This window comes from Phytophthora infestans, genomic scaffold (assembly GCF_000142945.1).
Source record: "Phytophthora infestans T30-4 supercont1.4 genomic scaffold, whole genome shotgun sequence".
NCBI classification, from domain to species: domain Eukaryota; phylum Oomycota; class Peronosporomycetes; order Peronosporales; family Peronosporaceae; genus Phytophthora; species Phytophthora infestans.
This window is the reverse complement of record NW_003303755.1, coordinates 2,346,698-2,364,098: the sequence shown is the minus strand read 5'-3', so window position 1 is coordinate 2,364,098 and position 17,401 is coordinate 2,346,698. Positions and strand designations below refer to the sequence as shown.

Below are 17,401 nucleotides of genomic sequence, written 5' to 3'. Positions count from 1 at the left end.
ACTTGTCAGAGGATGTAGCCATGTCTACTTGAAATGGCAAAGCAACTTCAGCTTCCCACGCCAGCAGATGCATCTACTTGCTGCGCATGATGTGGCGCAGTTCAACACCTAGGATCTCCGTGACCTTGAGCTGCATCTTAGCCATCGCCTGGCAAGCACAGACTTCCTCTACTTCGGGCAAGAAGCGGCAACAGGACGCAGCCACCTCAAAGTGCTCGAACGCCTCATCTGTGCGCCCCTGTGCGAAAAGCACCTGAGCAATGTCCAGGTGCGCCGAACTGCAACGAGGATCCACTTCAAGCGCCTGCTTAAAGTGAGCGATAGCACGCATAGGGTCGTTGGTGCCCACATACACGCGCCCAGCGTTCAAGAACGGCAGCGGACACTGCGGCGACAGCTCCCACGCCGTCAAAAAGTGGCGCATGGCGTTGGCATAGTTGCCCTGGTCAGCCAGCACCTCGCCGTAGAACAAATGCACTTCCGCAGACTTCGGGAACATCTTCGAGGCCTCCTCGAACACGTCCTTGGCTTGGTACGTCGACCCACTCTTGTAGAGCGCCATGCCGTACGACACGTGGGTAACTGGCAGAGCATCAGACCGCGAGATGCAGCGACGAAGACACTGCGCGGCCTTGTAGTAGTTGCCGTCCAGAAGCTCCATCTGTCCCAAGTGCAAATGCACATCTGCCTCGTTCGAGTCCAGCTCCATGGCCTCGGAAAAGCACGACGTGGCCTCGTCCGTCTCGCCAAGTTCTGCCAGGAAACCACCCTTCTTTACCAGTGAGTTCACCAGCGTTGGTTGCAGCTCCAAACTCTTGTTGATGGCCTCGATAGCCGTGTGTACATCGCCCACAACATACAGCAGAGATGCATGCAGGTTGAAAGCCAAAGCGCGGTCCTCTACCGTAAGGCCTTCAGCCTCCATGTCTTTGGCGACCAGCGTCCAGATATCACGCTGAGCTGCACTGTAGTTTTTGTTCCGCTTGAAATGAATCGCACGATGGAGTAGCGTGAGTGCGTCCAGATCCGACTGCTCCACATCTTCCTTCTTCGCAATATCAAATGGCACACGCGCAGTGTAATCAGCGTCGTGTTCAAATGCCTCAAAGTAGCTGTCCACCAGCCACGACGACGGAAGTTCGTGCTTCTTCTCCATCTTCGCGAACAGATTCTTCGCCACACGACGACCCACCTGACGCGACGCACGATCAATGGACTCGGCGTGTTCCGCCGAACGCGAGCCATCGAGAATGAAGGACGTCACAAAGTGCTGCATGGCTGTTTCAAAGTGCTTAGCCTTCTCCTCGACGATTCCCAAGCACTCATAGGCACCGACACAGTACGGGTTTAACTTCAGTGCAATCAGAGCTTCAGTCTTCGCACGACCCAACTCGTTCAAGTCGAGGAAACTCCTGGCCCGGCCAACTATCGCGTTCTCCAGGTCCTTGTGATAGAGCGGGAGGTACTCGAAGGCCTTGGAATACGCTGCCAATGCGACTTGGTAGCGTCCTGATCGCCGACGAATGTCACCATCCAATACGGCCTCACGAACACTCACCAGCTTGTCAGCAAGGGAGTCATCCGTCTTTAACGAGCGAGTGAGGAAATGCTTGAGGACATAGAGAGACTTCTCCGCCTCCGTCACGCGTTCTGCGAGCTGCTCTCGCTTCTCGTCGTGGAGGGTGTCGCACAGTGCCTGGAATTCAATCTGACTGAGCTGCTTGGGTTCGTCCTTGATGACACCCCACGAAGCCTCCGCTGCAGCCTGGATAAATGACTTGATCTGTAATGTACTCAACTTCTTGTGGTTTGTGCTCACATCCTGAGGAATGAAACCCAGCGCGTAAACGACACTCGGATACGTGTGCTTCCAGCTCTCTCTTAACTTGTCCACAAGCTGTGGTTTCTCCTGTTCAGAAGCAATTTCATTCTTGTTTTTCTCCTCGTCCGTTGCATATTGTGTGGCTTCCTCGACATCAGCTTCTTCGTCATTATCACCGTGAACCTTGCAATCGGGTTCCTCCTCCTGGATATCTTCCTTCTTAGGAGTAAATTCCTCCTTATTAGACTCATCTGTGCCATCTGCCGACTCACTAACCGTGGCTTCCTTCTCGATCGTTTGCTCTACATGGACCGAGCTTTGCTCGGTGGTTGCTTCCGCCTCAGTTGTAGTATCTTTATCGGCAGCACCTTCCTCGGTAGCATCGTCATTTCCACCGTTCTTGTCCATCTCATCCAGGTCTTCACCGCTAAGACCTTCTTCCTCCAGATCGATCACCGTCTCTTGAGGGTCGAATTCGCTCTCCTCATCACTAAACTCTACTTCTTCTTCACATACACTATCAAACGCCCACGGCGTTCGTTGACTCACGAGCTCACGTAATTTCTGCTCTAGTTTCGTCGCAAGCTCCAACACATGATCTTCATTGAGGTCTGGCACTTCTACCACTGCAGGTGGCGTGTACAGGACTTCCCAGAGTTCGTTGATAGCCTTAACCTGCGCAGTGCATTCGTGATCATGTTTTTCCTCCACCCATTTGTGCACACTCATAGCCATTGCGCCTTCATTCAGTTCCTTCTCCTGGTAGATGAGATCGGAGCATACCTCGATCACGTCCTGAAAAAGCGACCCGCACTGCGTTTTAACCTCCTGGATCGAGCGCTTCTTGCGCAACGACGCAGGGAATCCGAAAGGTGCCAGCACGAAGGATACCACGCGGAAGATCGTTCTGGAGGCGTCCAAGAACTCGCTCTTGCTGACAGGCGACGGCATGTCAAAGAAACGGTGACCATCCTTAATCCACACAGTCTCCTCCACTTTTTCTTCTTCTTCTTGCTCGCCAGGAGCGCTCTTCTTGCTTGTTTTCCCACTGAGCTCGTCCTTGTAGGTCTTTTCCAGTTCTTCCACCTCCTTTTTGCCCTCTGGAGTCAAATTAACTTCATTCGACTGCGAAGAGAGATCGAATCCTCCTTTGTCGTCTTTGTAAAGCAGTCGACCTTCGTGGAAAATGTCGGCAGTGAATGAAGACGGGAATGACGCAATCAAAGCGTCCGTGAGTGCTTCAGAGCAAAACGCGATCCAACCATAATGACCAGCCAGAAGCAACGCAGTGGCAACCGCAGCAGCTTCAGATGGTACACTGGCAATGACTGCAACAGGTCTGTCTAGATCAATGCCGTTCACTGCGAACAACTCTCGCAGTTTCTCCACAGGAAGTAAGAACGCTCCATCGCCACTGTTATCGGCAACAGGTTCCTCTCCACTCTTCTCCGTCTCGTAGCCTGTAAAAATGGACGCAAATGGCACGTTTCTTGCACCTTCGAGATGTCCTGATACTTCCTTGCCGCTAGTGAGGCCCAAAAACTCCTTTTCGTCTCTGCAGTCCAAGATCTGTACTGTGGTGTCCTCCTCATGTTGCTCTAGCACCTGCTGGACGTATGCTGCTGCGTCCAGAACCTTCACGGCGTCGGTATCGGGTGTCTCTAGCGCTGTCTTGTCACAGTTGAGTAGCTCCGCCAGCGAGAAGCACGTGCCCATGGCAGAGTCGCTTACGGAGACGGTGGCACCACTCTCTTTGGTTTGTTGCAGCTGCCAGTGCAGCATACACGCCACCGCTAGTTGCTGCTTGGCGTCTGCGAAACCCGAGAGCGTGCAGAGGTTGACGTCGTCGTCGCGTGCGGCTGCAGAGAGTCCGCAGACACGCGCCACCTGCTGTACGCATGACTCGCTGTTGGGAGAGACCTCCGGCGCGTCCGAGACGCGCACGAAGAGTTGTTCCAGCGCCATTCCCATGTCCGAATGTGCGGTGGTGCCGAGTATGAGATACCTTCGATGCAACCTTGCTTATCACCGAGACGCCAATGCTGTTGTGGTGGGTGAGATTTGCATTGGCAACCGTGTTGATACAAATCTCTAGTGATTTAACCACATGTGTTGACACACCAAACTCGAACACATTGTTTTTATTGCTTTGAGCTGAGGAAGAGTGACGATCATGATCTTCTCTTTTTACATCTACACGCGCAGAGGGTCATGCCTGTACCAAGAGAAGTGGAATGTTTCCGGCGGCAAAAGTGTGACGTACTCGGACCCAGAGGAGGAAAAGCGTCTGCTCTTTGGCCTGCTCTTCTCGCTCAAGGAATTTGTAGGGAAGATCGCTCCCACGACGACAACACAAACGAGCGTAGACCCTTTCGCAGCGGGAGAGTCTGCTGGTTCAGGCGCTAGCACAGTACCAGAAAGTATGCACCGATACCAGACCAACTCGTACACGTGTCATCAGTACGAGACGCCCAGTGGCCTGCGCTTCGTGATGATGACGGACAATCAGGCGGGTGACATGACACCCACGCTCAGGTATATCTACTCACAGATCTACGTGGAGACGGTAGTAAGCAACCCGCTAAGTGACACCAAGAGCGGCAAACCGATTACTAGCCAGCTCTTCCGCTCGCAGCTCACGCAGTATCTCGAGAGTCAACCGTGTTTCAGATAGGTAGGGTCAATGCTCGCAAAAGCGAAAAAAAATGTTTTCTGAAGCATTCTGAGCGCGAAATTTCGCAAGTATTCTGGTTTATGCGGTTGGGAAAAAGCTCTGGAGGATGCCAACTATATCAGCTGCACTAGGTCGGAGAGCTGGTTCGTGTTGCCAGCAGCGCTGGATGAGATCACGGAGTGGCTGAGCGACACGAACAGAGGAAGGAGTTTAGTTATAATAAAGAAGATAACTTGGTGAGTGCGTGTTGTTCTCGTACCGGCGGAGTTTTAGGTGAGATTATGGGTCGCCGTCGGTCTTGGACAACTGCGATAGGGATCTGAGCTGGAGCTAGGCCTTTGAAGGGTGCGGATTCTTCACAAATTTCCCACATAATGACTCCAAAGCTGTACACGTCAGCGGACAAGGAGTATTTCTGGCTGGTGAGCACTTCACTGTTGAACCAATGATCCCTTATCAATAATACTCCGCAAATTGGCAGAATTGATGGTGCACGTACGGAGCCATCCACTGAAATGTGCCACAGCATCCCGTCATAAGCTCCGATTGATCGTTAGAGCGCGAAATGCCAAAATCTGTCAGGCGTGCAGTGAAAGATAAATTTTACTGGAGCACAACACGCCAACAATCATGCATACCGGCAAGTTTCACACGCCCCTCAGCCGTCATGAGTAGGTTCCTTTAGTTTCACAAAGAGCGTTTAGATGACAGTATCCCTCCCAAGGTACCAGACGCGTACAGAGATTTAAGATCCCTTCGTACAAACAAGCAGATATTGATTACCACATTGAAAAACGTGCACAGAAGATAGAGATGCGAACAAACCTGTGGATGATTTCAAAGGAGTGGAGAAACTGCAGTCCCCGAGCAATATCCAACTACACCGTACAAAACTACTGAGACCAAGGGTTTATACCACTTGGGTTGCTTCAAACCGTACCATCATGTGAACTCGCTTAGTCCAGGAAGTCGGAAACGGTGGTACTCGCCGCGTTCTGTCTGGAACACCATTGATGAGCTCGCTAAAATACACATTAAGTTAGCGCAAGATGCTAGCATGCTACATTTAAGTGGCAAGTACAAAAGTGAAAACGGGAGATTAATATCTACGAGGGAAAGAGGGTTAGAGCACACCGCGAGGAGCAAAACCAACGATGGATTGGGACCGAGTTGCTGCATCATGTCCACTTCATTTGCGAATTCACGTTCTACGGCGCTGCGATCAATACCGGTGAAGCTACAAGCAGGTCGTTAGTTCAGTTTCTACAAGATTTGTAAGAGGTACTTACGACTTGACCGCAACCTCTGCTCCTCGCCAGCTACCTTTATAAACTTGACAGCTAGCAGTTTACCTTGAGAAACTACATTCTATTGTGCGCTTCTACTCTTACCACGCACCTGCTGCCAATTCCAATTTGCTTTTGAATTGCAAGGTCATTCCACTCAACTTCCCGAACTGTGCACCCTGGTTTAAGAATCTTACTCAAGGAAAGTGATCTCAATTCAAGCCGCGAAGGTGAAGGAGGCTGGGCCACTCCGACGGATTTTTTCGGAGATTGTTGGTTCAATCCTAGTAGATCCACAGTAGCGACATCAGTAGGTGCGCTTAACTGGGTACGCGTAGGGGAAATAGACAGAGTTCCGGGTTTCTTCGGAGTTTGACGCTTCAGTCCTAGGAGATCCACAGTAGCTGTGGTGCCATCAGCTTTTAGCTCGTCAGCTGAATGACAACAGCCAGAGGAAGCTATATAAAGGAAACACACATGTAGTACATGTATGTGCTTTGACTTACCTTGAAGAAGAATATACACGACCGGTAGATTGCTGGAGCATAGCCACCGCACATCCTGTCAATGGGCAAACCCGTTATTTACCACTCTTTTCGTTAAACTGAGGAAAGCAATTGCATACCTCATCCGATTTTAATTTCATCGCTTCTTGGGGACTTTTATCATTAAAGTGTCAGATCGTACTCTGAATTCCAATATCCTCGACGCGCGCCTACCTTTTGAGGAGCTTCAACGAAACTCCAGGGTGCATAGCGGCTGGAAAATGCGGCTCAATGACTTGTCGAAGTTCTAACAGTGTCCGAATCATTGGCACGGGGAACTGCTTCGCTGTATCCTTCCACTTGCATTGGAAAAACATTTGTCGAGAATCATCTATGCAACGTCGATCGGGAGTAAGTTGCAGCAAGTCGCTCGTATCGCGTTGTTATTCAGCGCTTTTACCTTTTCCGGGCCTGTCGGAGTATAACGTCGGTGCCGATGGCGTTGGCAACGGTGCATTAACATCGTATAGTGGTTGCACGGGGGCGCAAGCTGCACTACTCGACCCATCTATCCTCGCGCACACCTCTTTTATCAGGAGACGTAAGCTGTATCCCTGTGGCCATCCCCGCGACAACAAATCGAGTCGACCATCTTGAAACAAAGAGTGGGGAAGTTTCTGCAAGAAAACATGAGATAGATATGGAGCTGAAAGCTGCACATGGTATAATACATCCTTACTTCAGCCCCTGCAGTGCAGGAAATCAAAGGCGATTCGGCTGGAAACGCAGGCGAGATGCGAACTACAAACTCGATCCTCCCGTCGACACCTTCATGAGCATTGTACTGAGCAGCATACCAGAAAGTGTATACACCGCAGCATGTGCGAAATGTGAGCTTGCGAATTTCATGGATAAAATCCACTATGTGAATCTACATTTTTCTTGACCACGGCGAGCTGAATATCAACGCCACTCCAGTCCGCTGACCCTGTTCTAACTATGCGTATTCTGTTGTAAAAGCTGAGCGTTAGACATAGCTCTGGATTCTCACAGACGGCTAACGCCAACTTACCCATCCACGCGCGGCAGTTTTCGCAGCTCTTTTTGAAATTGGACATGGGCGATCATGTTTTGGAGCTGCTGCTGCGTCGGCTGCGAGGCACGGTCATCAGCGTGCGCAAAAGACTATAACTATACTCATACTACCGACCACAGATAGGAAGGACAGGTCAGGGACATTCGCGCGATGCATATTCGTCGCGCACGTCTAGAGTGGCCAATAAGTGATGGTAAAATAACCGACTACTGAACCAGTCGAAGTAACCGTTGACGAGAAGTGGCTACACAGACGAAAAAGACTACACTTTTTTTGTCTCAGCACAAAAGGCGCCCAGCAAGTATGCGGCGTCCACAAAATACTGCGAGTTTTCAGGGTGTTGCCGTGGATATCCAGCGTACATCTGACGCCTAGTAGACGGATGCAAGACGACCGGTGTCCCTCGTATGAGCTCACTTTCACATTTGCCTCCAAGCGCGAGCAGTACAACAAACTCCTTTCCAGCTACTCAAGATGATGCGTCTCCTCTCCTGTCTCGCCATCGCTGCCTTCGCTGCTGTCACCAATGCCGACGTTGTGAGCGACGTGACATCCGCCGCTAATACTGCTGGTAGTGCGGTGGCCAATGCAGCAAACGCTGCAGCCAACGCAGCCTCGCCTGCTGTGGAAGCCACGGGAAGTTGGGTTAGTGGTGCAGTCGACACAGTCTCCAGTGCCGCTGAAGCCGCGGCAAATTCGACCGGAAGCTGGGTCGATGGAGCTGTCGATACTGTGTCAAGTGCCACTGGGACTGCCCTCGACTCGGCCGGTAGCGCGCTCGACAGCGCGGCGAGCACGATGAGCTCGGCGGCCGATGAAGTTGCCAGTGCTGCTGAAGATGAAAGTGCCTCCAGTGGCTCCTCTTCGGCGTCGGTGGCAACCGTCTCCATGGCGGGTGTTCTAACGGCCGTATGCCTCGTGATGAACTTTGCTTAGGCTTAAGTGGCAATCGCACTAATTGAATTTAACTTTTCTGCACGCCATCTTGCCTCTTGTCATACATAATTCATGTTCAAGGATGTCCTAACTATGAAAACTTAAACGAAAGGCTCGATGCATATCGCTTCACCTGTGTTGAAGTGATAAAAAACTTGAGGATGCGAAACACGTTTGACGATGATTGGTCATTTTCTCTTGCGTAGAATTATCGTAAATATGTGGCGGAGCTCTTGGCGTGCCGCGGCAAGCGCTGCATACCGCGGAGGCGCGCGGCACCGTCTGAGCCGCAACGCGGATGGGACTACGCGCAGGCTTGTAGCAGCATCACCTTCGGCTGCGTACGCTGTCGCTGGCGCCGGTGTCGCGGTAGCAGCAGTCATCAACTTCAGTCAACAAGGTGAGACTCGACACAGCTTGGTACTGTCAACTTACTTTATGTTCGTTATGTTTGCGATTTCCTAGAGGAGGTGACGCTGTTAGAGGCACGCCCCGGACAGAGCAGTACGCTGTCGCGGAATTTTATTGCTGATGCTGTGGAGAAAGCGTTTCCGGCGGTGGTGAATATTGCCGTTGATTCAGGTGAGCTTGAACACCAATTGATCAGTGCATTCGAGTTACCCGCTGAGGTTTGTTTTTTGATACCGTCTCTTGTAAGGTTACTTTGCTAGCAATGGATCGGGATTCATAATTACGAAGGAAGGTTTGATCGTAACGAACGCCCATGTAGTTGCTCGATGCAATCGCTATTCCAAGATTCAGGTCAGACGTCTGGCGCGAGATACCGCGTTTGTACCATACTAATTAATATGTGAAACACGGCTACAGGTGACTTTCGCGGATGGTAGGAACTACCCCGCTGTGATCCACAGCGCAGACACCCTATCAGATATCGCTCTTCTCCAGATAAAGTCCGAAGAAGTGAAGGAGTGGCCTATGATATCGGTTGGCTCATCGTCTGAGCTGCGTGCAGGTGAGTGGGTGTGTGCTCTCGGCAGTCCTTTCTCCTTGCAGAACAGCGTGAGTGCTGGCATCATTAGCGCCGTAGCACGGCACAGCAGCGAGCTTGGCTTTCCGCAAAAGGGCGGCGAGTACATCCAGACGGATGCGGCCATCAACGCTGGTAACTCTGGTGGTCCACTCATAAACCTTGACGGCGAGGTGATTGGAATCAATACCATGAAAGTGGACGGCAGCGTGGGAATTTCCTTTGCAATCCCGGCTGATACTGCAGTCCAGGTAATCGAGCAGCTTCGCAAACACAAGAAGGTCGTACGACCTTACATCGGCATGCAAATGATCAATTTTAACACTCGGGAGCTCCAAGAGATCGGCCGCATGTTTCCTGATGTGAAGGAGGGTGTTATCGTCAAGTCAGTTGCCCCGGGCTCACCTGCTCATAAAGGAGGATTGCTACCAGGCGACGTGATCGTCTCGTTCGACGGAAAGAAGGTGCACAGCACCAAGGACATTTTGACCACAGTGGGCTACACCATCGGCCGTCACATCCCTGTGCATGTCAAGCGCCGCGGAGAAAAGAATCTCGTAAAGCTGAAGGTGACAACGGAACCGTTGCCACCTCCGATCCAGCAAGTCAGAGGCTGAAGTTTCGATATACTTCATAACATGATACAATACCAGGTTGTTGTTGGAACCGTCGTAATTTACCCCTCGGAGTACGCATTAAGTATCAATACTATCTGATTCCTACAGAGAAGCTATCTGGATATAAATATGGCAAATGCTTTATTAAAGCCCATGTTTTCTAAAGGGGTTAGGGTTGTAAACATGCCATGAATTTCCACTAAAAAAATACGGCGACTGCGTAATTTACGGTGCACGTGTTTGTGTCATGTGCAGATCATAGTCCGACTTAAAAATTAAAAAATGCCATCTCTATCGTTGCATCGGGTGGGTGTGTCACCACTAAATGGTATGGCCCAACTACTTATCTTCATAGCCTAGATCCTGAAACCATGCCAGGACATGCCCAAAACATTTAAAACAAAAAAAACGTGCCCGACATGGATACGAAGTAAAAAAAAAAAGCAAAAGGGATTAAGAAGCTGTGGTTATTCAGCTACGGTCTCTTTTTCTTTCTTCTCGTCGCTTAAGTCCACAATTGCTCTCAGAAGATCTCATCGCCGGCGCAACAGCCCAGTCTCCGTGTAGTTACTTTCTGCCTCCTCCCAGAAACATCTCCAGAAATATAGGCAGACAAATAGACCACAGTTACTGCTGTCTTTCTGGATAGGTGTATGCACAGACGTAATGGTATACGACTGGGGTATACTCTTTTGTACGAGCCCCTCCGCCATATCAGAGAGCAAATTGTGGTTTGCACGTTTGTCCATACTATCGTAACAATAGATACTGTCTGTAGCTCCATCCACCAGGAGACAGGTTCAGTGATACGCGTTAATGTTTAATAGTAAGCATATCAGTTTCTTGCAAGCTGCTGCCACCACACTCAGAGTTCTGGGGAAATACGCAGCCCTTTCCTGATTGTCCTGCGCATTGGTACTTTCATTGCCGGGAGAAAATGATAGTGTTGTTCCCATACGTTATTTCAAAGTTTGTGTAAATGCTGTAATCAAGTTGTCATTGTACCGACTCTCACTGCGCGAACAATACAAATGTGTTCATTAAATATCCACGCCGTCTCCCAAGCCAGGGAGATGCTCTTGTGGCCAAGCATCTATCAATCTTTTGGCTGGGATTGCGGGCTCATCCTTAAAATATGCTCGTCGGTGATGCCCATAAGCCACGTGTAGGACTTCATCCCTTTCGCACACGTGTGTATCAAACTCCATACGTACTGCATTATCATCAGCTGTTTCTGGGAAAAGGATCCTACGCTATCAACTGTACGTACCCAGCACTCTGAGGTAGGATCCACCGGAGTACATAGACCGATAGGCCTCGTCATTTGGTGTCTTCTCCACGACCATGCGTACGCCCTCCCGTATGAGGTTCTCTGGTAGACGATACTGGCCTCCGGGACACATGAAGCAACAGATATTTGCTTATGGTAATATTGGAGGTGCCGCACCTCGAATGCGTTAAAAAATGATGACAAATCACTTAACTTCCCTTTTTTCTCTTTCGGACCCTCCTTTTGTTTCTCGGCTTCATTAGACTTCTGATCCAACACGTTCCCATGCACCTTCTCGTCCTTTTCTTCGGGATTTAATGTGATGATCGTAGCTGCAATTTGGGTAGGTGGCACTTGGTGCAGATGATTCCATCATGACATCTCCCAGTCGCAAGCGGCTGCGCCACCTCTCCAGATTTTCAAGCGCGGCTCGAAATTTTTGTGTCAGGAAGATCCGACAAATCTGAACTGATTCTGCAGAATGCACTTTGCGCAGCCCTGTACTTATCCTACTCACTCATGCGCTTGACACGCTGAACATCGACGCCAGCAGGAGATACGTATCGGTACTTCCACAGCTGCAATCTCTTTGTCAAGGGATCCCACGCGCAGCCACCTTCAGTTCGTAAGAACAGGAAACATGTTGAAAACGTGACCACATGTTAGAAATATCAAACCATGCTTAGCTCTACGAACCATAATAGAAACGTGCTACACGCAGCGCGCACCTGTCAGGGATCGATGAATACGCAATCGTTAGCAAATAAGCCAAATGTGTGCGGTATATCATTCCGTGTCTACACGGCAGCTTCATTGTCGTGGGGAATTCACAGGAAGACATCCAACTATACTTGTCCGCGCGATGTTTTCGTTCGTCGCGTGTCAAACTTCCGTACAGACCCTCGTCATCGATAGTGTAGCTTGTACGCGCGTTTGGATCCACCGCAATATTATACTCTGGTGGGAAAACCACAGCCAGCCACTCACTAGTCATACCGAGAAGCCGGTTCATGTCGTCATCGTACGTGAGATTTCGGGAGGTTCCAGGCATGATAACACGTGTAGTGTAATCGTCCTCCTTTCGCCATCGGTAGCGAATCGTTACCTCTAAGCGATCTCGCATGAACATCGTACTGTCTAAGTCCACCGTAAGTTTCCCGAGTCGATTGTTGGTGTTGTTTCTAAAGTGAGACAGGGTCAGTCAATAGAGCGTTTTTGCGCACGTATTTTACGTGAAAATCGAGCAACGCCGTAAACGTAAAAGGGTCACCAGGGTCAGGGCAAGATGAACAGATGGAGAAATCCGTTGAATGCAAGTACGCTATTTCGCTTCAAATAACGTATCAGACGAAACCCTCATCAAGATGAAAGTCTTCAAACTATATATTCAGTCATTATGATATTTCATTAAATATTGCAGGTTCTATTCGATTAAACGGGCAATTTTCAAGTAATCCCCACAGCGATTGTCACGAGCCATTTCCACTTGCGTCAGATCAAGGCAGCAACATTCCGCAGAGCGCACAGGGAGACATTAGTCGTGGGCGACATGGAGTACCCTGAAGCTGGGTATGGCGCCCAGCTAGTTGGAGGACGCAGCTTGCGCAATGAGATGCACCACGCAGTCCAAGAAACGTTTCAGTGCTCTGCTCGTTTGGTGTTGAGACCACAAGTTCAAGAGACACAAAACGCGCAGCTACGTGGCTGTGAGCAACGCGAAGGCGCTGATTCACATAATATAGGTGGAATGGAGGACCACTACGACTATTCTTACGGACTGGACGATGATTTCCCCATGGATAATGACAATTTGGATGGCAATCACGGTCTGGGCTCGCAATAGGATGATGCTGGCGCTCTTCCCGGTGAAGAAAATAACTTTGTGGCTTTACTGCTTGGTGAGAACGATAACCGAGATGATATTCCCAGTGAAAGTGACAGTGGTAGCGACAACAGTGCTGCCTCTGGTGGAGAAGTGCTAACTAGCGCGTTCAAAGACCACATTCGAGAGTCGGCCAGCAAAATGTTACGTCAAACGCCAGAAAACAGCATCGATCTGTGGGTACTTCATCGGAGACGTCGTCGTTACCGGCGACTGGGGATGCTTTTTCGAGCTGTAGCGTGTGCACTAGCTATTCAGATGCGACAGATTGAGAAGGAAATGCTGCGCTCAAGTATTCCTGATGTTCGCTTCGACATAAACCAAATGTCGGAGAGAAACTGCATCGACCGGTTTCGATTTGGCAAGACTCACCTTGCAATTTTGTTGTGGAAACTTCAACTACCAGCTTTCTTTTCGACTGAGGAGGGGTATCGATCGTACTTCTGGCATTGAAGGCCTTTGTATTGTTCTGGAGAGGCTATCGTACCCGAGTCGCTGGAGAGAGCTCAAGGACCGGTATGGACGTCACGAAAGCAACTTGAGCTCAATTTTCTACTACGTCTGTGAGCATATCGCACGGCGATGCGCTCCGCTTCTTGATGGTGATTGGAATCGTATCAGTAGTCGACTGGAGGACTATACGGCTACAGTCCGTGCAAAAGGAGGGGAACTTCGAAACGTGTGGGGCTTTATCGACGGTACACTTCGTCGTATCTGCAGACCTTTGGATAGTGCTGAACAACAATCAATGTTCAACGGCCACAAGCGCTGCCACGGCATCAAATACCAGTCTGTCACTACGCCTGATGGGATGATTGCTCATCTATTTGGTCCTTTTGAAGGTCGATTACATGATCTGACATTATTGGAGGCCTCGGGGCTAGAGAGCACTATTCAAAACGACCAGCGTTTTCACGGCTACTTATTGTACGGTGATCCCGCCTACGGCCAGACGGATGTGTTCGCGTCTCCGTTTGATAGAGTCGGGGCTACCAGAGAGGAGTCAGCTGTGAATGCTTCGATGAGTCGCGTGCGTATAACAGTGGAATGGGGATTTGGACAGGTAATCAACGAGTGGGCGCTCCTCGACTTCAAAATAAAGATGAACATTGGAAGCGTTCCTGTTGGTATGCTTTACGAGGTTGCAGTATGTCTGACAAACTGCTTGACCATCTCCAGAGGCCAAAACGTGATCAGCAGTTACTTTGATGTGGCGCCACCAAGTTTTAATGAGTACTTTACGTCTATTTGTTAAGCAAGAAGAGAAAACTAGTATTTCATTAGTGTGCTAGACTGGTGCTGTCAAAAAAAAAAAAAAAAAGGTTTGTTTTTGGCTCTCTCAGCTATTGATACGGGCTTTAGTTGGTAACCAATTACTGGTTGGTGTTGCGGTTTTCATGAGTGTTGACGAGATGCTGAACTAGCGCTTGTATCTGGACGCCCAATGTTTCGAAAGCTTGGGTAAGTTTCGTGTCTCGGGCGATTTGAGCTTCTTTCTCCTTCTCCATAAGCTCTTCTTCTTTTGCCCATATCTCTTCCACTCGAAGCCGCTTTCTGCCAGACGTGGGTTGATCCACATCTGCCTCCGTGGAATCGCTACTACTGCTGTCGTCACTTTCATCAGCTGCTTCATCCTCGTTTTCTTCACGCTTTTCTTCTTCGTCGCTGCTGTCTTCACTTCCAAGAAGCTCTCGGAGTTCGTGACGGTCATCACGTCTGGCGCGACGGCTGCTGTTACCATCGTCATTGCTGTTATCACCGAAACTATCGCTGTCGCTTTTGGCTTCGTCCGTGCCCCTGGGGGCTGACCTTAATGAACTACTCGCTGTTGTAGAGGTTCTACGTCGTTTCAACCTACATTCCGCGTTAGGATAGCGTTAAATAAAATTAAGCAGTCATACCTCATTGCCGCCTTGCGCATGGCCTTAGATCCTGCTGTCGCGATGCGCTTCTTCTTACGCTTTTTCTTCTCTGCTTCAGCGTGTCGCTTCTCTTCAAACCGAGTCTTTAGCTGGAGGTAAGCTTCAATATAGTCATGTGGTCTTCGGCAATTCCGCTAGCTCGGCGGCTTGCAGCAGACTCCTGCTTGTGGTTTCTTATCAACGCAGCTACCTTGTCACGACAAGCCCTCGACGAGAAAGAACCTTTCACAGCAGCGTTGAGATCATTGGCTACAGCTTGCCACTCAGCGTCATTCTTGCCGTAAGGCGCAGCGTACGGCTTGCGACGCGTTACAATGAGCATCAGTTTGGTAAGGTCCCGCGTTTGGAAGCGCGACCGCTTAGCCGGATCATCAACACGGAACGGGGTGTCCTCCAAAATTTCCTCCAGATCGTGCTCCTCCATCGTCCTCACTGCTAGTTTGGTTTCCTTTGGATCTTTTTAGAGATGGCTTTCCTCTGAAACTGTGATGCACGTTACAAGTGTAACGTATACGTAAGTAAACGTGCTTAGACGAATGTACAATTGGCATTCTACGGAAAGGGGTAGGCCTCGGTGGTCTGACTACTCTCGTTACGTAAAGTACGGGGGCAAAAACGCTCTAATGTAGCATAACCACATATCCTTGCAGCTTTGTCGGAAGGACTCCACAGAGAAGTACGGTCATTGTAGGCGGCTAGGTGTTTGAATTTATCTCCGTGTTGTTCGAATTCGTCGTCTCTCTTCGAATAGACCATATTCGCCACACAAAAGTCAATCGGCTTTAGTGTTTCACGCGGATATGTGCCAAAGTTCTTAGCATCTCAAACGGCACCACGCAGCCCCTTTAACATGTGAAAGTGACTCAAGAGAATATGAGCGGCGGGACGCATACTCAGAAGAACCCCAATTTCACTCAGGTCCTTATCCACCATAACCGCTTTCGTCATCTTCAGTCGTTTGCAATTTGAAACTGCCCCACCGCCTTCCGCATGTGCCAGTCAGCATTCCTTTCTAGAACGAAATTTGGGACTGCTTGTCCGTTCCCGAACTGATCCATAACCATCATTGTGCAAAGCTGATAGCTGTATCTGCAGGTCATAGTGAAAACATGGCCAACCATAGCAATATAATTAAAGCGAGAACATGTTTAAGACATGGACAAATACTGGAAATCATGCTGACATGCTCGTCTTGTGCGTACAGTCGACCAGCAGGATCTCAGAAAAGCGCTTGTATAGCTTCCACATGTGCTGCGAGCTAATCGTCACAACTGCTGAATGTCCTTCGCCATCCTCGTCTTCAGTGGTAACATTTCCTGGCGCCTCTAACTCAAAGCTCACGAACAGGTCTGTCATAAGATCATTATCGCTTAGACTGCCTCCAAGAAAATACAACACCAGTCAGTCATCATGGGGGTGAAGGCGGTCGTGGACCAATCCCAAGTTACAAAATTTGTACATTTAATGTACACGAGCTTAAACGTTCCAGAATGAGTTTTATCGTATCGCGAAAATAGTCGTTGATTGTGCTGGCCTTAATGCCACTTGCCGCCATCAACTCCACGTCAGGTAAGAACGGTGACTCCTTAGGTAATTGACGAACTGAAGGGATACGCGCGATAGATTTCCTGCGAAAGTAATTGGTTGTGTCCGTAGAATGCTTGCTTGATTTCAAACCGCCACACTCCGTTACTGCGCAGGATCCATTGAGCTTTGAAGTGCATTGAACACCCGACGCCTTTCAAGACGTGCCGAGGCCTCTGTCTTTTGGACCGGACCCGCTACTTCCAGCCGTGAGTACAAATGTACACCCTTTGATACGGATCCATATTCTCAGGAACAAGCGGCAAACCGGATGGATCCTTATCTGCATGGATCATCATGGATGAAATCTTTTGGTTCTGCAGGCGGACATTTTGAGTCTCCAAAATGACGAGAACAGTTAATGCTTTTTCTGATATTTCTTGAGAAGTTTCTTCGTACCCCCCCCGTTTTTGTGATACTTCCTCAGTGGTTGAACGCAGTACAGCCCGTCGTCGCACTCTGCATGTTCACGCTTCAGACTACCAGTAGACGCAACCTCACTGCTCCCCTCGTCTTCATTGTCTGAGCTTCCACTTCTTTGGCTAGTATCGCTACTAGACTTAAGCGAAATACCTGCTTCATCCTTCATTTCCTCTTGCGATTGATCATGAGTCTCGTTACCCTCCACTGGAGAGTGTATAGCAATCTGTTCTGTGCTCTGTGCGTTGGATATCCCATCAACACTAGCCCTAAGGACAACATAACTTCCAGGAGATGTACTTCGACTCTGCCGAAGACGTCTTCATCTTCACTGCTACTTGTAGGGGTTGAAATATTGAGGACACGCAGAATATTGGCTGAATTTTTCGTACGAACCATGTCGGCAAAATGACAAAACG

General features: G+C 49.5%; 7 protein-coding genes across 7 annotated transcripts; 3 read left to right on the top strand and 4 right to left on the bottom strand.

Moving 5' to 3' along the window:
- Positions 1 to 73: 73 nt before the first annotated feature.
- Positions 74 to 3,793, bottom strand: PITG_03587 (Mitochondrial Protein Translocase (MPT) Family; the record flags this gene model as incomplete). Its single annotated transcript, XM_002906599.1, has 4 exons — positions 74 to 1,897; positions 1,976 to 1,980; positions 2,248 to 3,236; positions 3,297 to 3,793. 4 exons carry the CDS (start codon positions 3,791 to 3,793, stop codon positions 74 to 76), a joined length of 3,315 nt encoding a protein of 1,104 aa, XP_002906645.1.
- Positions 3,794 to 3,995: 202 nt separating this feature from the next.
- PITG_03586 (trafficking protein particle complex subunit, putative) lies at positions 3,996 to 4,496 on the top strand (the record flags this gene model as incomplete). The annotated part of the gene is made up of 1 exon (XM_002906598.1): positions 3,996 to 4,496. The coding sequence occupies one exon, from the start codon at positions 3,996 to 3,998 to the stop codon at positions 4,494 to 4,496; it is 501 nt and encodes a 166-aa protein (XP_002906644.1).
- A 78-nt stretch (positions 4,497 to 4,574) lies between these two features.
- PITG_03585 (uncharacterized protein) lies at positions 4,575 to 5,033 on the bottom strand (the record flags this gene model as incomplete). The annotated part of the gene is made up of 3 exons (XM_002906597.1): positions 4,575 to 4,679; positions 4,756 to 4,930; positions 4,996 to 5,033. The coding sequence occupies 3 exons, from the start codon at positions 5,031 to 5,033 to the stop codon at positions 4,575 to 4,577; spliced, it is 318 nt and encodes a 105-aa protein (XP_002906643.1).
- Positions 5,034 to 5,275: 242 nt separating this feature from the next.
- PITG_03584 (uncharacterized protein) lies at positions 5,276 to 7,561 on the bottom strand (the record flags this gene model as incomplete). The annotated part of the gene is made up of 13 exons (XM_002906596.1): positions 5,276 to 5,350; positions 5,437 to 5,518; positions 5,578 to 5,733; positions 5,786 to 5,836; positions 5,895 to 6,168; positions 6,289 to 6,343; positions 6,408 to 6,441; positions 6,502 to 6,658; positions 6,728 to 6,944; positions 7,007 to 7,111; positions 7,203 to 7,275; positions 7,340 to 7,407; positions 7,478 to 7,561. 12 exons carry the CDS (start codon positions 7,393 to 7,395, stop codon positions 5,276 to 5,278), a joined length of 1,335 nt encoding a protein of 444 aa, XP_002906642.1.
- Positions 7,562 to 7,837: 276 nt separating this feature from the next.
- On the top strand, positions 7,838 to 8,299 carry PITG_03583 (uncharacterized protein; the record flags this gene model as incomplete). The annotated part of the gene is made up of 1 exon (XM_002906595.1): positions 7,838 to 8,299. The coding sequence occupies one exon, from the start codon at positions 7,838 to 7,840 to the stop codon at positions 8,297 to 8,299; it is 462 nt and encodes a 153-aa protein (XP_002906641.1).
- A 219-nt stretch (positions 8,300 to 8,518) lies between these two features.
- Positions 8,519 to 9,904, top strand: PITG_03582 (serine protease family S01B, putative; the record flags this gene model as incomplete). Its single annotated transcript, XM_002906594.1, has 4 exons — positions 8,519 to 8,699; positions 8,765 to 8,881; positions 8,958 to 9,061; positions 9,128 to 9,904. The coding sequence occupies 4 exons, from the start codon at positions 8,519 to 8,521 to the stop codon at positions 9,902 to 9,904; spliced, it is 1,179 nt and encodes a 392-aa protein (XP_002906640.1).
- A 6,247-nt stretch (positions 9,905 to 16,151) lies between these two features.
- PITG_03580 (uncharacterized protein) lies at positions 16,152 to 17,151 on the bottom strand (the record flags this gene model as incomplete). The annotated part of the gene is made up of 2 exons (XM_002906593.1): positions 16,152 to 16,327; positions 16,962 to 17,151. 2 exons carry the CDS (start codon positions 17,149 to 17,151, stop codon positions 16,152 to 16,154), a joined length of 366 nt encoding a protein of 121 aa, XP_002906639.1.
- Positions 17,152 to 17,401: the final 250 nt, after the last annotated feature.